Source organism: Bos indicus x Bos taurus, chromosome 15 (assembly GCF_003369695.1).
Source record: "Bos indicus x Bos taurus breed Angus x Brahman F1 hybrid chromosome 15, Bos_hybrid_MaternalHap_v2.0, whole genome shotgun sequence".
Taxonomy (NCBI): Eukaryota; Metazoa; Chordata; class Mammalia; order Artiodactyla; family Bovidae; genus Bos; species Bos indicus x Bos taurus.
The window spans coordinates 55,157,529-55,176,998 of record NC_040090.1 but is presented as its reverse complement, the minus strand read 5'-3'; the positions used below and the strand labels follow the sequence as shown (position 1 = coordinate 55,176,998).

Here is a 19,470-nt window from a genome sequence, read left to right as displayed (position 1 = left end):
GGTTCAAATCTTGGCTCAGCCATTTAGTAGCTGAATGACTTTGGAAAACTTTCTTAACCTCTCCATGCTTCAGTTTTTTCATTTGTAAATTAGTGGTAATTGTGCTTCATAAGATTACTGTGAGGCTTAATTGAAATTATTATGCATGCAAAGTATTTAGCACTTTGCCTGGTACATAGCAATCTTTCATTATTATTAGGACTCAGATTTAAAGGACAGGAGTGCTTCTTTTCCCACCAAGATAACAGGTTCTTATTACTTTGAGGTATACATATATATGTGTGTACATATATATCTATTCGAGTGCTATAATCTTGATTTAAGAATGTTCTTGCTTTTGATATAGGTGTCAAGTTCATCACTAAGCTAGGTGGAACCAAACTGAAGCCAGCCACACATCTTGCTAACAGTGGGTACCATTGGTATCTAACTAGAATATAATTAGAGATAAGGCAAAAAGCGAGAAAAAAAACAAGACAGTAAATAGGCAGGTAGGTAACCAAGGAAGGCATTGCCTTCATGAGTTGCATAATTATCAGGCCAAGGCAGCTGTATTGGGGTTGCTACTCTTGGTCTGTATAACTGGTGTTGCTTATCTTTTCGAGTATGAGTACATGGTGATTTCCTGAAACAACTCTGAGGCTCTTCAGGGTGCTTGGCCCCCAGGTTCAGATTCATTAGTCTGTACTTGGTAACTGTTTGACATTTGTTCTCAAGTTTCAGCTTAAGGAGAGTAAGTTTAGGCCTATGGAGATCAATGCAACTACAGTTTATTTACAGAAAAAATGCTAAATTATAGGATGGAACTTAAACTTGAGACATAAAAATAACCACAAGTAGAATAGTCAAAAAATAAATTAAGCTTTAAGAGTCGTTCATAGAGGATAGTATGCTTAAGGAGGAAAAATATAGTTTTATCTCACTTAAAAAATAGGTTTGCTAAAATACCTGATATACTATTTTTTTTTTTTTTTTACAGATTAAAAAAACCAAGGTACAGACATGTTAAATAGATTTCCTTAAGTTTTGCGGCTAGTAAGTGACAGATAGTGAAAATCGTTCAGTTATGTCTGACTCTTTGCGACCCCATGGACTATAGAGTCCATGGAATTCTCCAGGCCAGAATACTGGAGTGGGTAGTCTTTCCCTTCTCCAGGGGATCTTCCCAACCCAGGGATTGAACGCAGGTCTCCCACATTGCAGGTGGATTCTTTACCAGCCGAGCCACCAGGGAAGCCCGTAAGTGATGGAGCTAGAATTCAAATCCAGACCTGTAACTATTTGAAGGCTCATTCATGCTCTTTGCGCTGTGCTACCTTCTGTCCCTTTCTCTTCCCACCCCATCCAGTCACTTTCTGGGGCTTGTCTGTGATACTGTTGTAGTGTTTCTTTAATCTGTCACTGTTTTTCTGTTTTTATCATCCTACTTTAAATTTCCATTACCTTGGCATGGATTATAATCGTAATCTCCTAACTGGTCTCTCTGCTTTCCTTTTCACTGTATATACAGTGTTGCCAGTGGTTTTCTTAAATACAGATCTGATTCTGTCACTTTATTCCTAAAACTCTTTGACTTCTCACTGAATGTAAAATAAGATTTAAAATTCCCAGCCCTTCATAATCTAGCTGGCCTACATTCCTACATTTTGAACATTATCTCCTGAACACACATTTTCACTTAATGTGCTTCAGCCACATTGAGCTACCAGTCTGTTAGGTGTTCTCCGCAGTGTTTGTGCCTGCCTTTATACATCTGCTAATGCCTCTCCTTTGCCTTACAGCATTTTCCCATCTTGACCTGCCTCTGACTTATTCATCTCTCATGGCTCAGTTCAGATCCCACTCTTCGTGAAGCTTTCAAGATACCACTACTATCTGAAATTCAGCTTTTCCTTTTCTGTTTTCTTAGTGTTCTTTATCCTCCCCTTAAAGAATTCACTCCAGGATACTTTCTGTTGTACATACTTTTGATTGTGTCTGTCTTTCCCCCATTAGATTATGATTTCCTTAAGACATGGACCATTTCTAGTCATCATTTGTGTTTTATGTTGTTTACAATGGTGACTTTTCATTTAGAAGGTGACCAGTGAATGTTGAATTGAAAATTTGTTATACATACAACTTCTAGAAATACTTTGTAAGGATATATTGCCTAAGGTATTATGTTGTTCAAGACTATTAGGATAGTTCTGAAGCTAACTTAAGTACAGCAAAAGAAAGTCCAAGAGCCATCAGAGGACACGTTTGTAAAAGTAGTGGTCGGGGCTTTAGAAGTGATGTTGAGGAATCTGGATGGGGTGGTATCATCTTTAAATAGATAATGCTGGCACTGGTCACCCCCTTACTGGAGTGTTGTTTCCATTTCTAGGTTCCTCAACTTAAAGGGATGAGGAGACCTTGGAGACCGTTCCGAGGAGACTCAAAAGATGATTATATGATTGGAAGTCAGTCCTGTGAGGAAAGGTTGAGAGAATGAAAGGTTAAGAGGCAACTTAATAACTCTTCAAAAAACATGAATGGATCCATTATTAGGAATGGTAACCAGCTGTTTTCCAGCTCCACTGATGCTCAAATAAGAGTAAAATAGGTTTAAATTGAAGCAAAGGATAGTTGTGTAAAGATCTTGATGCTAATGATAATTTTCATGATAATGATGGTGAAAAGATTACTGAAATAATTTTATGATCTTCTCTGGAGGTGAATTTTGAAGTACAGTCTTACATATGTGTAAAATGACTTCTCAAGCCACCTTCTCACTCTCTGAATCAATAATTTTTTTAATTCAGATCCTGGAGGGTGTGGATCATGTTCTATACTTTTTAACATTCCCCAAGGGGTCCTAGGGTCTCACTGGCTCCCTGAGACGTATTTTATTTGAATTGTCAGTTTATGGCAATAATTAACTTTCAGTAGCAAGCTCTAGAGAAAGGTCTTTATGAAATGATTTTATAGTGGTTTTATAGGAGAATAAAAACTTGGTAAATGGAGCTAAGAGAGAAATCTTAAAGTCAAGAGAAACTAGGGGAGATAGTAGTTCTCAATATAGGAAGCAAATATTTATAGCTTTTATATCCATTTTCAGTTGTAGTCTAAAGAGATGTGCTGCAGAATATTCCTTGTTAAGGGTATCACTGCTTATGGATGCATTATAACAAGTGCTTTGTATATCGTTTCCAGTCTAATAAGGTTGGCTTCATGTGAATGAGGATTACAAAGGCCTCTGACCCTTGGCTTTTGAGGCCGGGAGGAGGGCTTGCATTACTCAGAATGAAACCTTTTTAAATATGTTGGGTTGCAAAAAGCATTTCCGGCACAGTCAGAATGAAAACTTTGAATTGGGATTATTCATATAGATTACCAAGAGTCTGGGCAGAACTGATATTAACACCAGCTCTTTTTCCTGCTAGCTTTTAGTCCCACAACCTTGAGTGGGTTACTGAAGGTTTAGGACTTTGGAATTTAGTACTGGAATTGTGTATAAACTCCTTCTTCTAGGTAAATTGATACTAGGTTTATTTAAGGTTATCTGGCCTTAAGTGATATAAATGTAATGAGTAGTTTCTAAGTTTCATGTAGAATGCTGTCCACTGTTAACCAGACCATCTCAAAATGACTGGAGTTCAGAGGTGAAGCTGGATTGTTGCAGGTATTCTGCAAGTGGTGGCAAAGTGAATGGTGGCTTGATTACCGAATTGTAAAATTGGTGCCATCTGAGAAACTGGGAATTGGAAATATAAGAGAGTCCTACTTTTCCTGTGGGGTTTCCCTGGTGGCTCAGCGGTAAGAATCTGCCTGCCAATGCAGGAGACTTGGGTTCAGTCCCTGGGTCAGAAGATCTCCTGGAGAAGGAAATGGCAACCTGTTCCAGTGTTCTTGCCTGGGAAATCCATGGACAGAAGAGCGTGGCGGACTGTAGTCCACGGGTTTGCAAAAGAGTCAGAGATGACGTAGTGACTAAACAACAGCTTTCTCTGTAACTTTTAGTTGCTTATCATAAAGGTATAAATTAAGAAAGCAAGAGATTACAAAAGCAAAGAATACTTCTTATGATTGTCTATTCATTCTCCTTGAGAGATTCCAGTGTTAGAGTAATAAAATACCAGGGACTTTTTTGTTTTAGTGAGTTAATGCCACATAAACTTTAGTGAGCTTCTCAGAATGTGACGATAAACTTCCAAATATGATGTAGAAGTCAGTTGGTTTTTTAAGATAATAAGAACACAAAATTTCCAAATTCATACACTGAACATTAATCTTCAAAAATGTTAGGTCATATTCTGTTGACTGATTTGGTAGCTTTGTTGTTTTGCCAAAGATAATGTTTACTTTTGTGTCCGAATTCACTTTGTTCCTTTAGAAAACTGACTCTTTGTAGAGATAACTCTATTTACCTTTAGAGGAAAGAAAGTTGTGAACTCCTCAGTGTTACTTTAGTTGTTGTTGGTCATTCAACAGCCCAGAAGGAAAGATGCAATCTGACTTTTACACCAAGATCAGAACAACAAGCTGGAAGAAAAAAAAAAAGAAATATTCTAGTAGAAATTTATAATTGAATGAACATACACCTCAAAATGAAGTTAACTATTGGAAGTTGGCCTATGGAGGACCAGAACTTCTTGTAATAAAAAGAACCATCTCTGAAAACAGTGTTGGTGTTTGTTTGTTTAATTTTTCCAGGCGTTCAAGTGGATCTAGTCATTTTGTGGTACTTCCCTGTTAAACAAAGAAGAAACCCTGTCATTGTGTTGATTAATTTAATGTCTACAGTATATCAGTTAAGTGGGCTTTATTTCTTCTACTTCAGCAAGTAGACAAACCAGTTCAGACTTGGAACCTAGAAGACTGAAAGTCTTTAATTTTTGTTTGTTCTGTTTTGGGTTTGTTTTGTTTTTAAAGATCCTGCAAAGTAATTTGGAGCATTGCCAAGAATCTGTATAGCTTACTATCTGATGTAGTGGGTTCATTTTGTCTGTCTTTTTTTTTTTTTTTCAAAGATGCTGAGCTGCTTTATGTTTGCTTCTTTTTCCAGAGCAGGATGGGTGGAGCTCACCTGTCTCGTGCTGTTTTGAGCATCTCTGCTTCTTGCTCCTGTTGATAAGGAGTGAGGATAAGGAGACAGTTCTTTCTCTAATTACAAAGTGGGTAGCATTTGTGTTTTGTAGGTAACAGTGCTAGGTAGAATTGAATTAAATATTTGAAAACGGTTTCATTCCTGCGTAGGTGAAAACTTAACCAACTGTCGTTACTGAGGGACAGTGTATTACTGTCTTTGCACTCTTTAATCCTAGGTGACTTTTGGGGGTTCAGTATCAGATAGAGAACATATTTAAAACAGTTGAAATCTCTTCCTTTGTGTTACACATTCAAACAGCCATAGTTCTCTTTGATGCACCAAGAGCCAGAGAGAATCTGGCCTTGGCCCTGCCACTGCCAGTTTGTTGACGAGAGATGATGATGTCAGTTCAATAACTGTATACATCTCTCAGCTGGTTGGATTTCAGAAACCATCTTGGCTTAAGAAGTTTATCTCCTGATATTTGTGTATTTGACTATGCTTGAATATTTTATACTCTTTTTCTTATAAATTCAGTCAAATTATTGTTACACTCACATTTGGAAATAATTTACAAGTGTCACTATATAGTTTTCTTTTACAAATGATGAACAGCTTGTAAAGAGGCTTATCTTCCCCCCAGTGGCATTCATAAACATAGCACTCTACAAAGTAAGAGATAGCAACTTAGCTATCTTAGCTATTTTTCTAAGAATGTCTTATGTACCGGGCAGATAACCAAGTGTTGGGGCATTAGCCCTGAATAAGTCTCTTCCTTCATGAAACTTACATTTAATTCCTCTTTACCAAGCTTGGCTTAAAATATAGCATGAATATAAGTACTAAAATTATAATACCTTGCAAGATACTTTGGATATTGGTCATTTGAAGGTTGAAGCTCTTGAAGCTAATATTAACAGAATTGTTCTTGGGAGCAATTCAAGTAGTAGTCTTTATTTACTGATTCTTGAGTGTCAGTTGTACCCCGTGTGTTTATAGCTTCCTTTCCCCTCCTGTTAAAAGGGACTGAAGCACACGGACTTCCCAGGTGGTGCAGTGGTAAAGAATCTGATGCCAATGCAGGAGACTCGAGGGGTGTGGGTTCAGTCCCTGGGCGGGGAAGATCCCTTGAAGTTAGGAAATGCAACCCACTCCAGTATTCTTGCCTGGAAAATTTTATGGACAGAGGACCCTGGTGGGCTACAGTCCATGGGGTTGCAAAGAGTCAGACACAACTGAGTGAGCGTGCACACACACAGTCACTAGCACATCTTTCATTGCCTTCTACAGCTGAAGAAGTGTCACTCTCCACTTGTACCCTGGATTTCATCCCCTCTCATCTACTCAGAATAGGGTCATTCCTGCAGTTATCCCTTCCTCTCCCTCCTGCATCGGCAGTTTCAGCCTCATCAACATATAAAACTGTTTAACTGACTTAAATAGTTCTTTTAAAAAACCGTGGACCCCCACATCCTTTCCCAGCCACTCCCCACTTTTCCGTTCCCTTTCACAATAAAATTCCTTGAAAGTGCGATGTGTATTTGCAGGTGCCACTTTCTCACCTCTCAGCCACTCCTCATCCCGTGCTGTTTGGCTTTTATTTATCCTCATGACTCTGAAATTGCTCCTATCAAAATCCTCAAGGGCGTCTCTCTTGCCAGATTGAATAGCTAATTTCTCAGTCCTCCTCCTATTCAACTTTGGGCACCTTTTGAACCAGCTGACCACTCCTGTCTTGAAACACTCCTTTCTTGGGTTCTGTCACACCACACTCATCAATTTTTTTTCATCAGTTACTAATTTTCAGTATTCTCTATGGCTTCCTTCCATTGCTTAACTCACCTGAATGTTGGAGTCACCTAGGAGTCTGCCTTTGGCCACCTTCTTCATCTGTGCACTTTCCTAGATGACCTCATCCAGGCCTTATCTGTATGCAGAGGACTCCTAAATCTTTGTCTCTAACCGTTGACTACTTCTTGGAGTCCCAGACCTATATTTCTAGCTGCCTGTTTGACACTCCATCTGCATAATAAGAATAAGCGTGATTAGCATTTACTGAGTGTTTGTGGTACGCCGGGCAGTATTCTGAGTTCTTCACAGGTATTATCTCACCTAATCATGCCCATCCGCTGCGGTAGCCACTATTATTCCCCGACAAGGAAATGGGTATCCATTGAAGTGCTTGGATATCTAGTAGGTATCTTACACTTCCCATGTCCAGAAAGTCTTGATTTTCTCCTTTCTCCTTGTTTCAGAATGACTCTGCTATTTACCCAATTGCTTGGGTCTAACATATAGGAGTTATCCTTGATTTCTCCCTATATTCATATTCCAAATAACCCATCAGGAAAATCTGTATTACCTTCAGAATACCTTAAATGCAACTTCCTCTCATTCATTCTTCCAGCACAAGAAGTCTTAGCCATTACAATCTTTTGGCTGGACTATTCCCTTATCTCCTTGCTTGTGTTTTTACCTCACTAAGTTTGTTCTTCACATGGTAACTGTGGATTCCAAATGTAAATCCATTAGTTCTTACTATTCCCTCCTTTACACCTGTGGGTGTCTCTTCCCCATCTTCTCTCCCCCAACTGCTTGAGTAAATCCAGGTTCCTTCTCCTGTCCTGCAAAGCTGTGCGTGGTCTGGCCTCTGGTCGGGTCTGCTTCTCCAGCACCACCTCTTCTCATCTCTCTCCCTCTGCTCCACTGCCACACTGGCCTTGTGGTCTGTCATCCGTGTCATGCTCGTTGTTGTCTGTGGGCCTTTGCACTTACTATCTAGCGAGAAAACTGTGTCATCTAGATCTTTATACGGCTGTCTTTTTCTCATCATTTATGTCTAAACCAGGGTTCAGCCAGTTTTTTCTGCAAAGGGCTGAATGGTCTCTGTTGCCAGACTCCGCTCTGCTGTTGTAGTCTAAAGAACAGCCATAGACGATACAGAAACTGTGACACAAGGGCCTGTGTGCCAATAAAACTTTTATTTGTGCACCATGAAATTTGGATTTCATATAATTTTCATGTGCATGATTCTTCGGATTTTTTAACCATATCAGTCAGTTCAGTTAAGTTGCTCAGTCGTGTCCAGCTCTTTGCGACACATGGACTACATGCAGCACGCCAGGCCTCCCTGTTCATCACCAACTCCCGGAGTTTACTCAAACTCATGTCCATTGAGTTGGTGATGCCATCCAGCCATCTCATCCTCTGTCGTCCCCTTCTCCTCCTGCCTTTAGTCTTTCCCAGCATCAGGGTATTTTCAAATGAGTCACTTCTTTGCATCAGGTGGCCAAAGTATTGGTTTCAGCTTCAGCATCAGTCTTTCCAATGAATATTCAGGACTGATTTCCTTAGGGTGGACTGGTTGGATCTCCTTGCAGTCCAAGGGACTCTCAAGAGTCTTCTCAACACCACAGTTCAAAAGCATCAATTCTTCAGTGCTCAGCTATCTTTATAGTCCAACTCTCACATCCATATATGACTACTGGAAAAACCATAGCTTTGACTAGATGGGCCTTTGTTGGCAAAGTAATGTCTCTGCTTTTTAATAAGCTGTCTAGGTTGGTCATAACTTTTCTTCCAAGTAGCAAGCGTCTTTTAATTTCATGGCTGCAGTCACCATCTGCAGTGATTCTGGAGCCCAAGAAAATAAAGTCTGACCCTGTTTCCACTGTTTCCCATCTATTTGCCATGAAGTGATGGGACCAGATGCCATGATCTTAGTTTTCTTAATGTCAAGTTTTAAGCCAACTTTTTCACTCTCCTCTTTTGCTTTCATCAAGAGGCTCTTTAGTTCATCGCTTTCTGCCATAAGGGTGGTGTCATCTACATATCTGAGGTTATTGATATTTCTCCCGGCAATCTTGATTCCAGCTTGTGCTTCTTCCAGCCCAGCGTTTCTCATGATGTACTCTGCATATAAGTTAAATAAGCATGGTAACAATGTACAGCCTTGATGTACTCCTTTCCTGATTTGGAGTCAGTCTGTTGTTCCATGTCCAGTTCTAGCTGTTGCTTCTTGACCCAAGTATAGATTTCTCAGAAGGCAGGTCAGGTGGTCTGGTATTCCCATCTCTTGAAGAATTTCCCACAGTTTGTTGTGATGCACACAGTCAAAGGCTTTGGCATAATTAATAAAGCAGAAGTAGATGTTTTTTGGGACTCTCTTGCTTTTTCGATGATTCAGCGGATGTTGGCAATTTGATCTCTGGTTCCTGTCTTTTTTCAATCCAGCTTGAACATCTGGAAGTTCACAGTTCACATTACTGTTGAAGCCTTGCTTGGAGAATTTTGAGTGTTACTTTGCTAGCATGTGAGATGAGTGCAATTGTGCGGTAGTTTGAGCATTCTTTGGCATTGCCTTTCTTTGGGATTGGAATGAAAACTGAACTTTCAGTCCAGTCCTATGGCCACTGCTGAGTTTTCCAAATTTGCTGGCATATAGAGTGCAGCACTTTGACAGCATCATCTTTTAGGACTTGAAATGGCTCAACTGGAATTCCATCACCTCTACTAGCTTTGTTCATAGTGATGCTTCCTAAGGCCCACTTGACTTCACATTCCAGGATGTCTGGCTCTAGGTGAGTGATCACACCATCGTGATTATCTGGGTCGTGAAGATCTTTTTTGTACAGTTCTTCTGTGTATTCTTGCCACCTCTTCTTAGTATCTTCTGCTTCTGTTAGGTCCATACCATTTCTGTCCTTTATTGTGCCCATCTTTGCATGAAATGTTCCCTTGGTATCTCTAATTTTCTTGAATAGATCTTTAGTCTTTCCCATTCTATCGTTTTCGTCTATTTCTTTGCATTGATCACTGAGGAAGGCTTTCTTTTTTTTTAAACTATATAAAAAATGTTTAAAAAGCATTCTTAGTTCATGGACTGAACAAACCAGGGGGCAGGCTAGATTTGGACTGTGGCCAACAGTTTGCCAGTTTTTGGAAAACTGTCACTTTAGAAAAACATTTCCTGACCGTCCGAGTGAAAATAACTTCCACAGGTAACCCCTCATCAATCTTGAGTGCCCTCCTTTTCTTGTTATATATTTATTTTCTCATGGGTCAGAAATTTTGTCAGTTCTTCACCTGTGTATCTTTAGCATCTCAAACAGTGTTTATTGACAATATAATACTTGCTGGAATGACTGAATACCAATCACATTTGAATATTAACTGTAGACTGCCAGCTATCTGGTCTCCCTTTATTCAGTCTCTTTCCTACTCTAATTTCATATGTATAAATTTAAATAGCCTATCAAGAAGAGACAAATTTCAGAGTTATACTTTTTCTACATTTGAGACTCAAAAGTAGCTCCTACTCTTTAGTGGCTGAATTTTGACCATACCATTCTAGAATTAACAAGGTTCTGATAGTTCATTTATCTTTGATCTTGGCCCTGCTGTGGCTACCCCTTTCTAACCAAATCAGTTTTTATAAGTCTTTGCATCTTATTTCCTATTTCTCTCCACTACCCCATCCCATTTATTCTAAGTCAGCCTTGTTCCATGATTTATTTCCTTCAGAGCAGCATGCTAAAAAACTTTTGTGGATTGAGAGCCTCTTTGAGAATCTGAAGAAATTTGTGTCTCTCCGTCTGCCAGATGCCCATGTAAACAAGTTTTGCCTGTGATTTCAGAGAAATCTCTAAGCTTTCTCTTGCTTGTCAACTTGTCCACTGCTCATTGCACGCTTAGCCTCTTTACTGATGGGAGAGAACTCCCCTCCACTGCACTTTGTCTTCATTTCCTCTCAGAGTCCACCCCGCCTTCGCATCCCTTTTCCATCTATTGCTGATTTGCTGTTGAGAAATTTCAGCCTCTCCCTGACTGCTGTGTCCTCCTTAAGCAAATGAACACAACAGCTCAAAAAGTCATCCTCACAGGCGCGTCCCTGCGTTGTGTCCATTCTCTCCTTTCCTGTGTAATTGAGTTTTTTTCAAAAGAGTGGTCTATACTCATTTCTGCTGTAGTCACTTTCCAGTCACACCTCCACCCGCTGCACTTGGGCTCCTCCTACCTCTAACACTGCCCTGGACCTCAGAAAGGTCGTAGGTGACCTCCCAATTTTGATAACCTCTGTACACGTTTCAGTCCTTCCCCAGCTCTGCCATCCTTGATGTGTGTTCTTCTCTTGACTGTTACTTACTTAGATACAAGATTGTTCTCCTTGGCTATTCCATCTCTTTCTCTTCCCTAAGATTCCCTTTCCCCTGTAGGTGAAGAGTGGGTATTCCCTGGGAACTCGCCATGGGTCCCCCTTTTCTCTCTGTATTCTCTCCCTAGGTGACTGCATTTATATGTACAGTTTCAACATTCATAAATTCACTGAATCAGATGCATTTCCTCCAGATGATTCTATCTAACAACTTGGACAGACATTTCACATTCAGTTGTCTAAAGTGATTTCCCTTCCTCCTCATAGAAACTTCTTTCTTTAGTCCCAGTCTTACAAATATCACCATAAACTTGCACGTCTTTGCAGATAACCCTTCATATTAAAGCCATGTTCGTTTTGCCTCCTAGCCGTCTATGTAATCTGTGCTTCTCCTCAATCCCCAGTGCCACTGCAGTCATTTTATAACTGTTCTTACTGCCTCTGGCTTTAAAGGTAATCTCTGCTTCCCCACTGCTGTCATAGTGATCTTTTGAAAATATAAATCTAATCATGCTTCTCTCCTGCCCGAAAATGTTACTGATGAGCTGGAGCCGTCAGGATGAGGCCTGTACTTCCTTGAAGAGAGACTTCAAACTCATAAAGGCATTTAAGACCTTTCATGATTTGCCTCGGCCTTTTTGCCCTTCAACATCTTATGCCTCTTTTCCACATCGGCGAGGGCCTCAGCTCTGCTGAACTGTGTGTAATTTCACTCCATGCCATGCTCTTTTGTACCTCTGTCCTTTGTATGTGTTACTCTCTCTGCCTGCAGTATCTCCCTTCAACCCTAATTTATTATCCTTCAGAAGTTGGAGTAAGCTTTTCATCCTTTCTGCAGTGGTTTTCCTGGCTCTTCTCCTTGACTGAGTGAGTCACCTTTCTGCTGTGCTTTCATATTCATTCCTCTGGCATGTGTATTCCTCTGGCATGGCAGGAAACACACTGCATTCCATTAAGTTTTAAAAATCTTTCATTTATTTTTAACATTTAAAAAATTAGAGTATAGTTGCTGTATAGTACTAAGTTACAGGTGTACAATATAATGATTCATAATTTTTAAGGGTTATACTACTCCATTCCTAGTTATTATACAATATTGGCTACTTATTCCATTGATTGAAAGATCTGTTTGTCACAGACTAGCAGATCCTTGAAGGCAGAAACTGTCTTTTATCTCTATATTCATCCCTTAACCCAGAAACGGGCTTATATATATATTTTAATGAATGAATGGGTGAGTGAATTGGTTTAATCTCTCCTACTGGCCTAGAATCCCATGGATAGAGGAGCCTGGTAGACTACAGTCCATGGGGTCGCAAGAGTCAGGCATGACTTAGCAACTAAACTACCACCACCAGCCTGAGGTCAATCTCCCTGTGTATTCTTTTTTTTTTTCCCCCAAGGTTTACTTGTTTCTTTATTTTATTTTTGGCTGCATTGGGTCTTGTTGCCACGAACAGGTTTTCTCCAGTTGTGGCGAGCTGGGGCTCCTCTTCCTTGGTGTGCACAGGCTTCTCATTTCTGTGGTTTCTCTTGTTGCAGAGCATGGGCTCTACGGCTCAGGGACTCAATAGTTGTGGTATGCAGGGTTAGTTGCCCCTCGGATGTGGGATCTTCCTGGACGAGGGATTGAACCTGGGCCCTCGGCAGTGAAAGTGCCAAGTCCTAACCACTGGACCACCAGGGAATTGTAGCCGGTGACACACAGAGAAATGTGGCAGAAGAAGTGATAACTAACGGGGATAAATTCCCGAAGGAGAAGTGTTACTCTTTAACTAGAGCTACTGAGATGCACTGTATGCCTCCTTGATGTATCTTCATCTTCTTTAGTTCTTAGTAATTTTCTTAGTTCTGTGGCCTCCTCATATGATGGAACCACATATGATGATATCAAAAATTATAAGCCTTCAAAACAAGGAATTTCAAACAGGTGTCAGGGTGCTTTTGATACAGTCTGTGGTTATGGATGTTATTTGTGAGTTGATCCATCAGTAAAACCTTTGTAGTTGAAGAAATTTGGTATTTTTAAACCCAAAAGAGTAAACATTTTGGAGACAGAAGGGTGCTAAGTTACCTGCCACCTAGTTCAGTGCTCTGGAGTGCTGAGGAATCTCACAAGAAAAGAAAGGAGCAATGAACAGGCACCCAAAACCTTATTAACTGAAGGCCAGATGTGCCCAAGCTTGTTTATTAGAGTAGTATTCAAAATAATCTCAACATAAAATTGGGAGATGGGAAAACTCCAGGTGAGTGATTTCTGCTCTAAGGTAAATCAGGAGGAATTTAGGGAAGGAGATAAAATCTAGGCATTTTAGTTGGGAGTAGGGAGGAAAAACACATCAGCCTCTATCAGTTGCAAGTTAGATCAGATATCACTGGTATTCCTAGGAACTGTGTCACATCTAATCACCGCAGATGATTTAGGTCTCGATTACTTAAACTCTCTCCGATTTCTAATGCTGGAGTGGTGCCTAGAACAACACTGAGGCATGGAGATAGACATTGCCATCCTTCGGAAGAATTTTGAAATGTGTTGAACCTAATACTAATACAAGAGGAAGAATGAACTATTCTAAGATTTAAGCCAGTTTTTTAATTCCAGAGTATGAATTACTAGTAATTTATCCTTCACCAACATTTGAAAGGATTTTGAAAGGAAGACTGAGATTGGGCACCTGCCTATCTCCCTTAGATACTTCTTGGGAGCAGAGTCATCATGTCTTACTCCTCTTTGCATCAGGAATAGATAGTGTATAAATGGTTTTTGAATGAATGGACAAGTAAAAGAAATAGTGCTTTGTTTGCAAAATTGTCCTAGTAGTACATAATTCCTTGAAATATAGAACTTCATATATTTTTCTAAAATGTCTTCATCATTACATTTTATATGTAAACATTATTGTCTGTAATACTTATTTTGGGTTTACTTAGGTTCTCCTGTGGAAAATATTCTTTATCGCTTCATCACAAATATAAGAGCCATTAAAGGATTAAAATCCTGCCATTAACATAAAATAAAAATCCTCAAATGTTAGGATATTTATGGGTAATGTAGAATTTGCTGTTAAAGATATGTTTGGAAGTTCTCAAATAACCCCTAGAGATAAGGGTGGGGGTAATAAATTCTACACGCTTATTATTTTAGAATTAACTTTCACTTAGGAAATGACATTAGCTTCATTGCATTCCTAATCTCTGGAAGCTAAATATGATTTAAGGGCTTAGCTTGGCAAGGGTATTTTTCTATCTTTGGTGGTAAGGAAAGGATAACAATTTTGATGATCTATTCTCCAAGGACATCATTATCCAGAAGGAATAGGTTTGTTGCCTCTTGCCTATACTTTGTCTTGGAATGCTGTGCTCATCAGAGAAAGCCAGAGTGAAAAGTGTAGCTGGCTGTTTGGGCCCAGTTTCCAGAAATACTTGGTCCCGTGTAGCCTGGTGTCTCCCGTTTCCTCTTTTCAGGGCTCTCCAGGCTTATGATGCCGTAGTGCCGAGTGAAAGAAAGTGAAAGTGTTAGTCACTCATTGTGTACAGCTCTTTGGCCGCCAACCCCCCCCCCTCCCCCCGCCCCACCATGGACTGTCACCCTCCAGGCTTCTCTGACCGTGGAATTCTCCAGGCAAAAATACTGAAGTCAGTTGCCTTTCCCTTCTCTAGGGGATCTTCCCGACCCAGGGATTGAACCCTGGTCTCTCCCGCGTTGCAGGCAGATTCTTTATCATCTGAGCCACCATGGATTTAATTGCAGCTCCTCTTAGTTATCTTTTTGTAGACATTTGGACTTAGTCTTTTGATTTCTAGGCAAGTCTGATTCCCTGGAAAGCCAGCACTGTTACCTTGTTTACTGCATCTTCCAGGAACTGAAGAGTTTAAAGTGGGTTATGGGAGAGACTGGAGAGGCAGAAAGAACTTCACTTGTAGCACCTTTTTGCAGGATTTTTTCTCCCAATGCTTTCTCAGCTTGGGGGACTTGTATATGGAATTGGAATTTCACAGTTAGTGGACCAGAGCTCTTTAACATAACAATGATGGCTTTTGTTTTTGACTAAACTGTCTGGATTGTTTAAACAATGGGTGCTTATGTTTTTAAGTGTGCTTCAAGAAGTCAACCTGTCAATATATTTCAAGTGAAAAGAAAGTTCTTGGATAGAAGGAAAGTCAGTCTTTTCTTATTCCAACTACAAGGCCACAGAGAAAGAGTTAATGCTTTCTGTCATTTTGGGAAGTACTTGGAAACTTTAAACATTGGCAGTTAGTTTAATGACTGCTTGACAGCTCTGTAGTACTCTGTTTTGGAGTAGATTGAATTAGGGTTGTACAGTTACATATTGTGAAAGTTTAAAATATAGAACATAGCTATGTGAATCTCATGTTTCTTTTAAAGATTAATCATCTTTCGTTATTTCTGCTTTGGTTACTTTGCCTGTTGGTTAGTGTGTGTATAGTTGGTAGAACTCTCTTGTTGCAACACTCTCAGAGCGTAGAATTTATGCATTTAGCAGTGTAGTCCCCTGGTAAGTGTTAGGAAATCCCCAGATGTCTTTGTGAAATGCATAGACTACCAGGTTGTTCCATAAGGATAATGCCGGAAAAGAATGAATTAAATCAGAAACTTTAAGGATTTGAAAATGGGCTTCATGTTACTTTAATAGTAGCTGAAAAAATTTATCGAATTTTGTAGTATAGATAATTTATTGGATTCCTCCAAATATTTTCTAGTTTTAGATTGTGGCCATTATGGTACAAAGTTCTTTGTAACTAACTGTATGGTCTTGGGTAAGTCATCTGGCCTTCTGGAGCTTCAGTTTCTAAAATCACATCAGTAATAATAACTATAATGTGGATGCCACATTATAGTTTTCTGAGTGATTTTACATAAATTACATAATTTCCATAAATTATTTCATTTATTCCTTGTAACACTGCAATAAATAAAGACATTGAGACCTCAGACTAACCCTTCCCTCTCTTCAGTGGTGCCATGCATCCACAAACAAGAGTCGAACTGGTCCCCTCTCAAAGTGGGGGGGCTTTAACTGTTCGAATTTAATTTGGGGATTATCAGTATCAGTTGGAGGTACCAGAAAATCTGTCTTTAATTCCTTAATTTGTTCTTTTATGTGGATTTTGTTTCTAGCATCTGAAATTATCTTTCTCGTCTCTTTCTAGAAAGAACTCTTAGTCTCTGAATTGGTGAATGTCTATTAATCAAGTTGTTTAAATGGACCGTGTTTCTTGAGAATTTGTCCAAAATTGGTTAAATCCTTAGTATTTTTTTTAAGTAGGTTAAAAGTTGGAGGGAAAGAAAAGTTTTTGCCTTTTGCCTTCTCTAAGTACAACTGAAATTAAAGTGCTTTCTTTCTTCAGCTATCCTTGGATGCATTTCACCCTTTATGTGGTCAATTCACCATCCTTTCACAAATGCTGCTGCCCACCATTAAGTCTCTTATCACAGGGCATTTAAAAATAATGCCATAAAATGCATGTTGAGAATCTTTGGATCTCAAATGTATAGAAATCACATCTAAATGTCAATTCCTGAGTTAAGGAACTGACGATTTTGGCAATTGCAGTCTCTTAGTATTTAGTAGACAAGAGATTATGGTACTGTAGGTTGTTCCTTATGTGTCTGTAAGCTTTACTTGTTGAAAATATTTTTTATTGGGGCTGTGTATTTCTGCCATTGTACTGATTTGCTTACTTGAGTTACAGTCATCCTTTAATTGTTTTGGGCTGTATCTATAGGTTGAAATTTAGGACTGTCCCCTGTGTACTGTGCACCAAAGGTGACTTATCAATGTTCAGTTATTACACAGCTCCTGTATGTCTGTATTGAAGCCATATGGCTGGGTTTATTTATTTCAGTATTAAGTTATTTTATAATAAAATATCTATAGGAATGATGATGTTTGATATATAGAGGCTAAATTTTCCAAATTCATGTGTGTCTCCTCTGGGCATTCCTTTGGGATATGTTCAGATTTATGGGTTGTTGTTTTTTTTTTTTCCCCTGATTTTAAAATAATTTTCCTTTGTTGTAGGATGAGCAGTTCTTAGGTTTTGGCTCAGATGAAGAAGTCAGAGTACGAAGTCCCACAAGGTCTCCTTCAGGTATGACCCTTTAAACACATGACACCTTGAAGTTTTGTTTGTTAAGACTGTGACTTCCCCTTGCCTTCTCTGCATGTAAAAGGTGGTCTTAGATTTCTTTTGGAGAAATTGCTCCCTTTTCCTCACACTAAGTAGGAAGTGGCTTTATGAACTAGCACTCTTTATGGGGCTCCTCTCTGTTAGGTCACTTGTGGTTTATCTTTAATTATGCTTCTCTATGGGAACCACCTGTGGCATGGGGCTAGGTTTCTCTCGAATACTTATAAAACTTGGTAAGCAAAAATGAAGGTTACCTACTAATGATAGCATCCTCAGATTTATGCATTTTGAATTGTACAGATAATTTGACCGTTGTTTTAAACAGATGAAATTTGGTCTACTTTTGTCAAAGAACTAAAAACAAAATATTGGCACTCTATGAAACTGTTTTACCTGATCCTTGAAAAACTATGTTAAAGAAAATAAAAATGACATGGGTGTTTCCATTTATTAACAATATTTGCCATTGTTCTCACCAAGAAACTATCTAGAATGAGTTGAAATTCTAGACTTAACAGCAGTTTCCTGCGAGATGATCCTCAGTGGAAATAACATCTAATGGCTTGCAGAATTCTGTTCTGTATAAGAGAGGGAGATAGATCTTATGATGAAAAAAAATTCCCCATTTGTGCTGCCATTCTGACTTCTTGTATGGTTGTCTTTGAGTTTATGTGGGTAGACAGGCTAGTTAAATATGATGTTAGCTGTGCTTTTGGTTCTTGTCATTGACGTTTGTGATTGTTATCATTTGCATTTCATTCAAGAGTCATCATGTACTATATAGTAATCTAACTCAAACAGTACGTTAACAATTTTTCCTTTCCCAAGTGGTGATAGTATTGCTATTCTAGCTGGAAGGACTTAACCATTAGTATTCCTGTACCTGTGCCATTTAGAGAGTAGCAGTTTTCTCTTTTAAGATGTGATAAAATCTTTTTTTTTTTAAGGTGTGATAAAATCTTAAAACTTCATATCAGAAGGTGATTTTAGAGATTGTCTAGTCTAACCCTTCACTTACAGATAACAAAATGAGGCCAGGAAAAGACACGCTGAGCAGTTACTTCTGACTTATGAGTTCTTTGAGTATATTGAGGATTAAGGAAGTTAGCAGCAGAGTTGGACTTTTCTCTGTTGTGCATTTTCCTACTTGTCCACCAAAAGTTTCTTGTAAAAGATGGATTGAAGAGGTTTTCAGAATTAATAAAGGCCTGTGAGTGGCCACATTCAGATTTACCAAGATTATAAGGAATCTTGTGATGTACATCTGGGTAGAGTTTAATTTGTTGATTCACAACCCTTGATGGTTTCCTCTTGTTTTTTTTCCCTTGGCTGTCAGTGTATCTTGAATAGTCTTTTTTTTTTTTTTTTAATTTAAAAAACCCATCTATATACATTATTATTTTAAAGAAATGAAGCATAGTTTTTCTGCTGTCCCCCAGTCCATTTTGTTGTAATTTGTTGTAATTAGTATATACTGAGAACAGATATGTGAATCCTTAATCTGTTAAGAGAAGTCTCAAGTTAATTGGTGAGGAAAGCATTTATATTTAGAAAGCTCAACAATCAGACCTTTGTCGATTTCTGTTCTGTTAGGAAGCCGGTTCCATAGTCTAAAATGTTCATCATAATGGCATAAATCTCTTCTGGTGCCTGTTAGAGGAAGTTTTAACCTCAGAAGAATGTTGAGTCATATAAAACATTGAAAAGTCATGAGAGAAGAGATGTGACAGACGAGGCAACTCTTATTTATACATTTAGAAAGTACAGACAATACAAAGAATTTTAGGGAGTTCCCTGGTGGCCTAGTGGTTAGGATTCTGGGCTTTCATTGCTGTGACCAGGGTTCGGTTCCTGGTCAGGAAACTGAGACCCCTCAGCAACACCCCCTCCCACCCAAAAGAAAAGAATTTTAGAAAACTTTGGTTTTCTGAAGACTCTTAATACGTAGCAAATTGAGTTGATTAAAAGTTGGCAGATTCCTTTTATTTAGAATAGAAGAAATCTGATTTAAATAGTCAGTTTGCTCTTGACATCAATTATAGTTAAATCTTTTTTGTAATTTAAGACTGGTTCAAGAACCTATAGGTAGGGGAGTAGATTAACGGATATC

General features: G+C 38.9%; 1 protein-coding gene across 6 annotated transcripts in view; it reads left to right on the top strand.

The window, feature by feature from the left end:
• The window catches only part of KMT2A (lysine methyltransferase 2A), a 77,955-nt gene that overhangs the window by 8,240 nt on the left and 50,245 nt on the right, over positions 1–19,470 (top strand). For all 6 annotated transcript variants that reach the window (XM_027563585.1, XM_027563586.1, XM_027563589.1 and 3 more), the window contains one exon: positions 17,252–17,321. In XM_027563585.1, the coding sequence (XP_027419386.1) occupies positions 17,252–17,321 (70 nt within the window). The remainder of the gene's footprint in view (positions 1–17,251; positions 17,322–19,470) is intronic.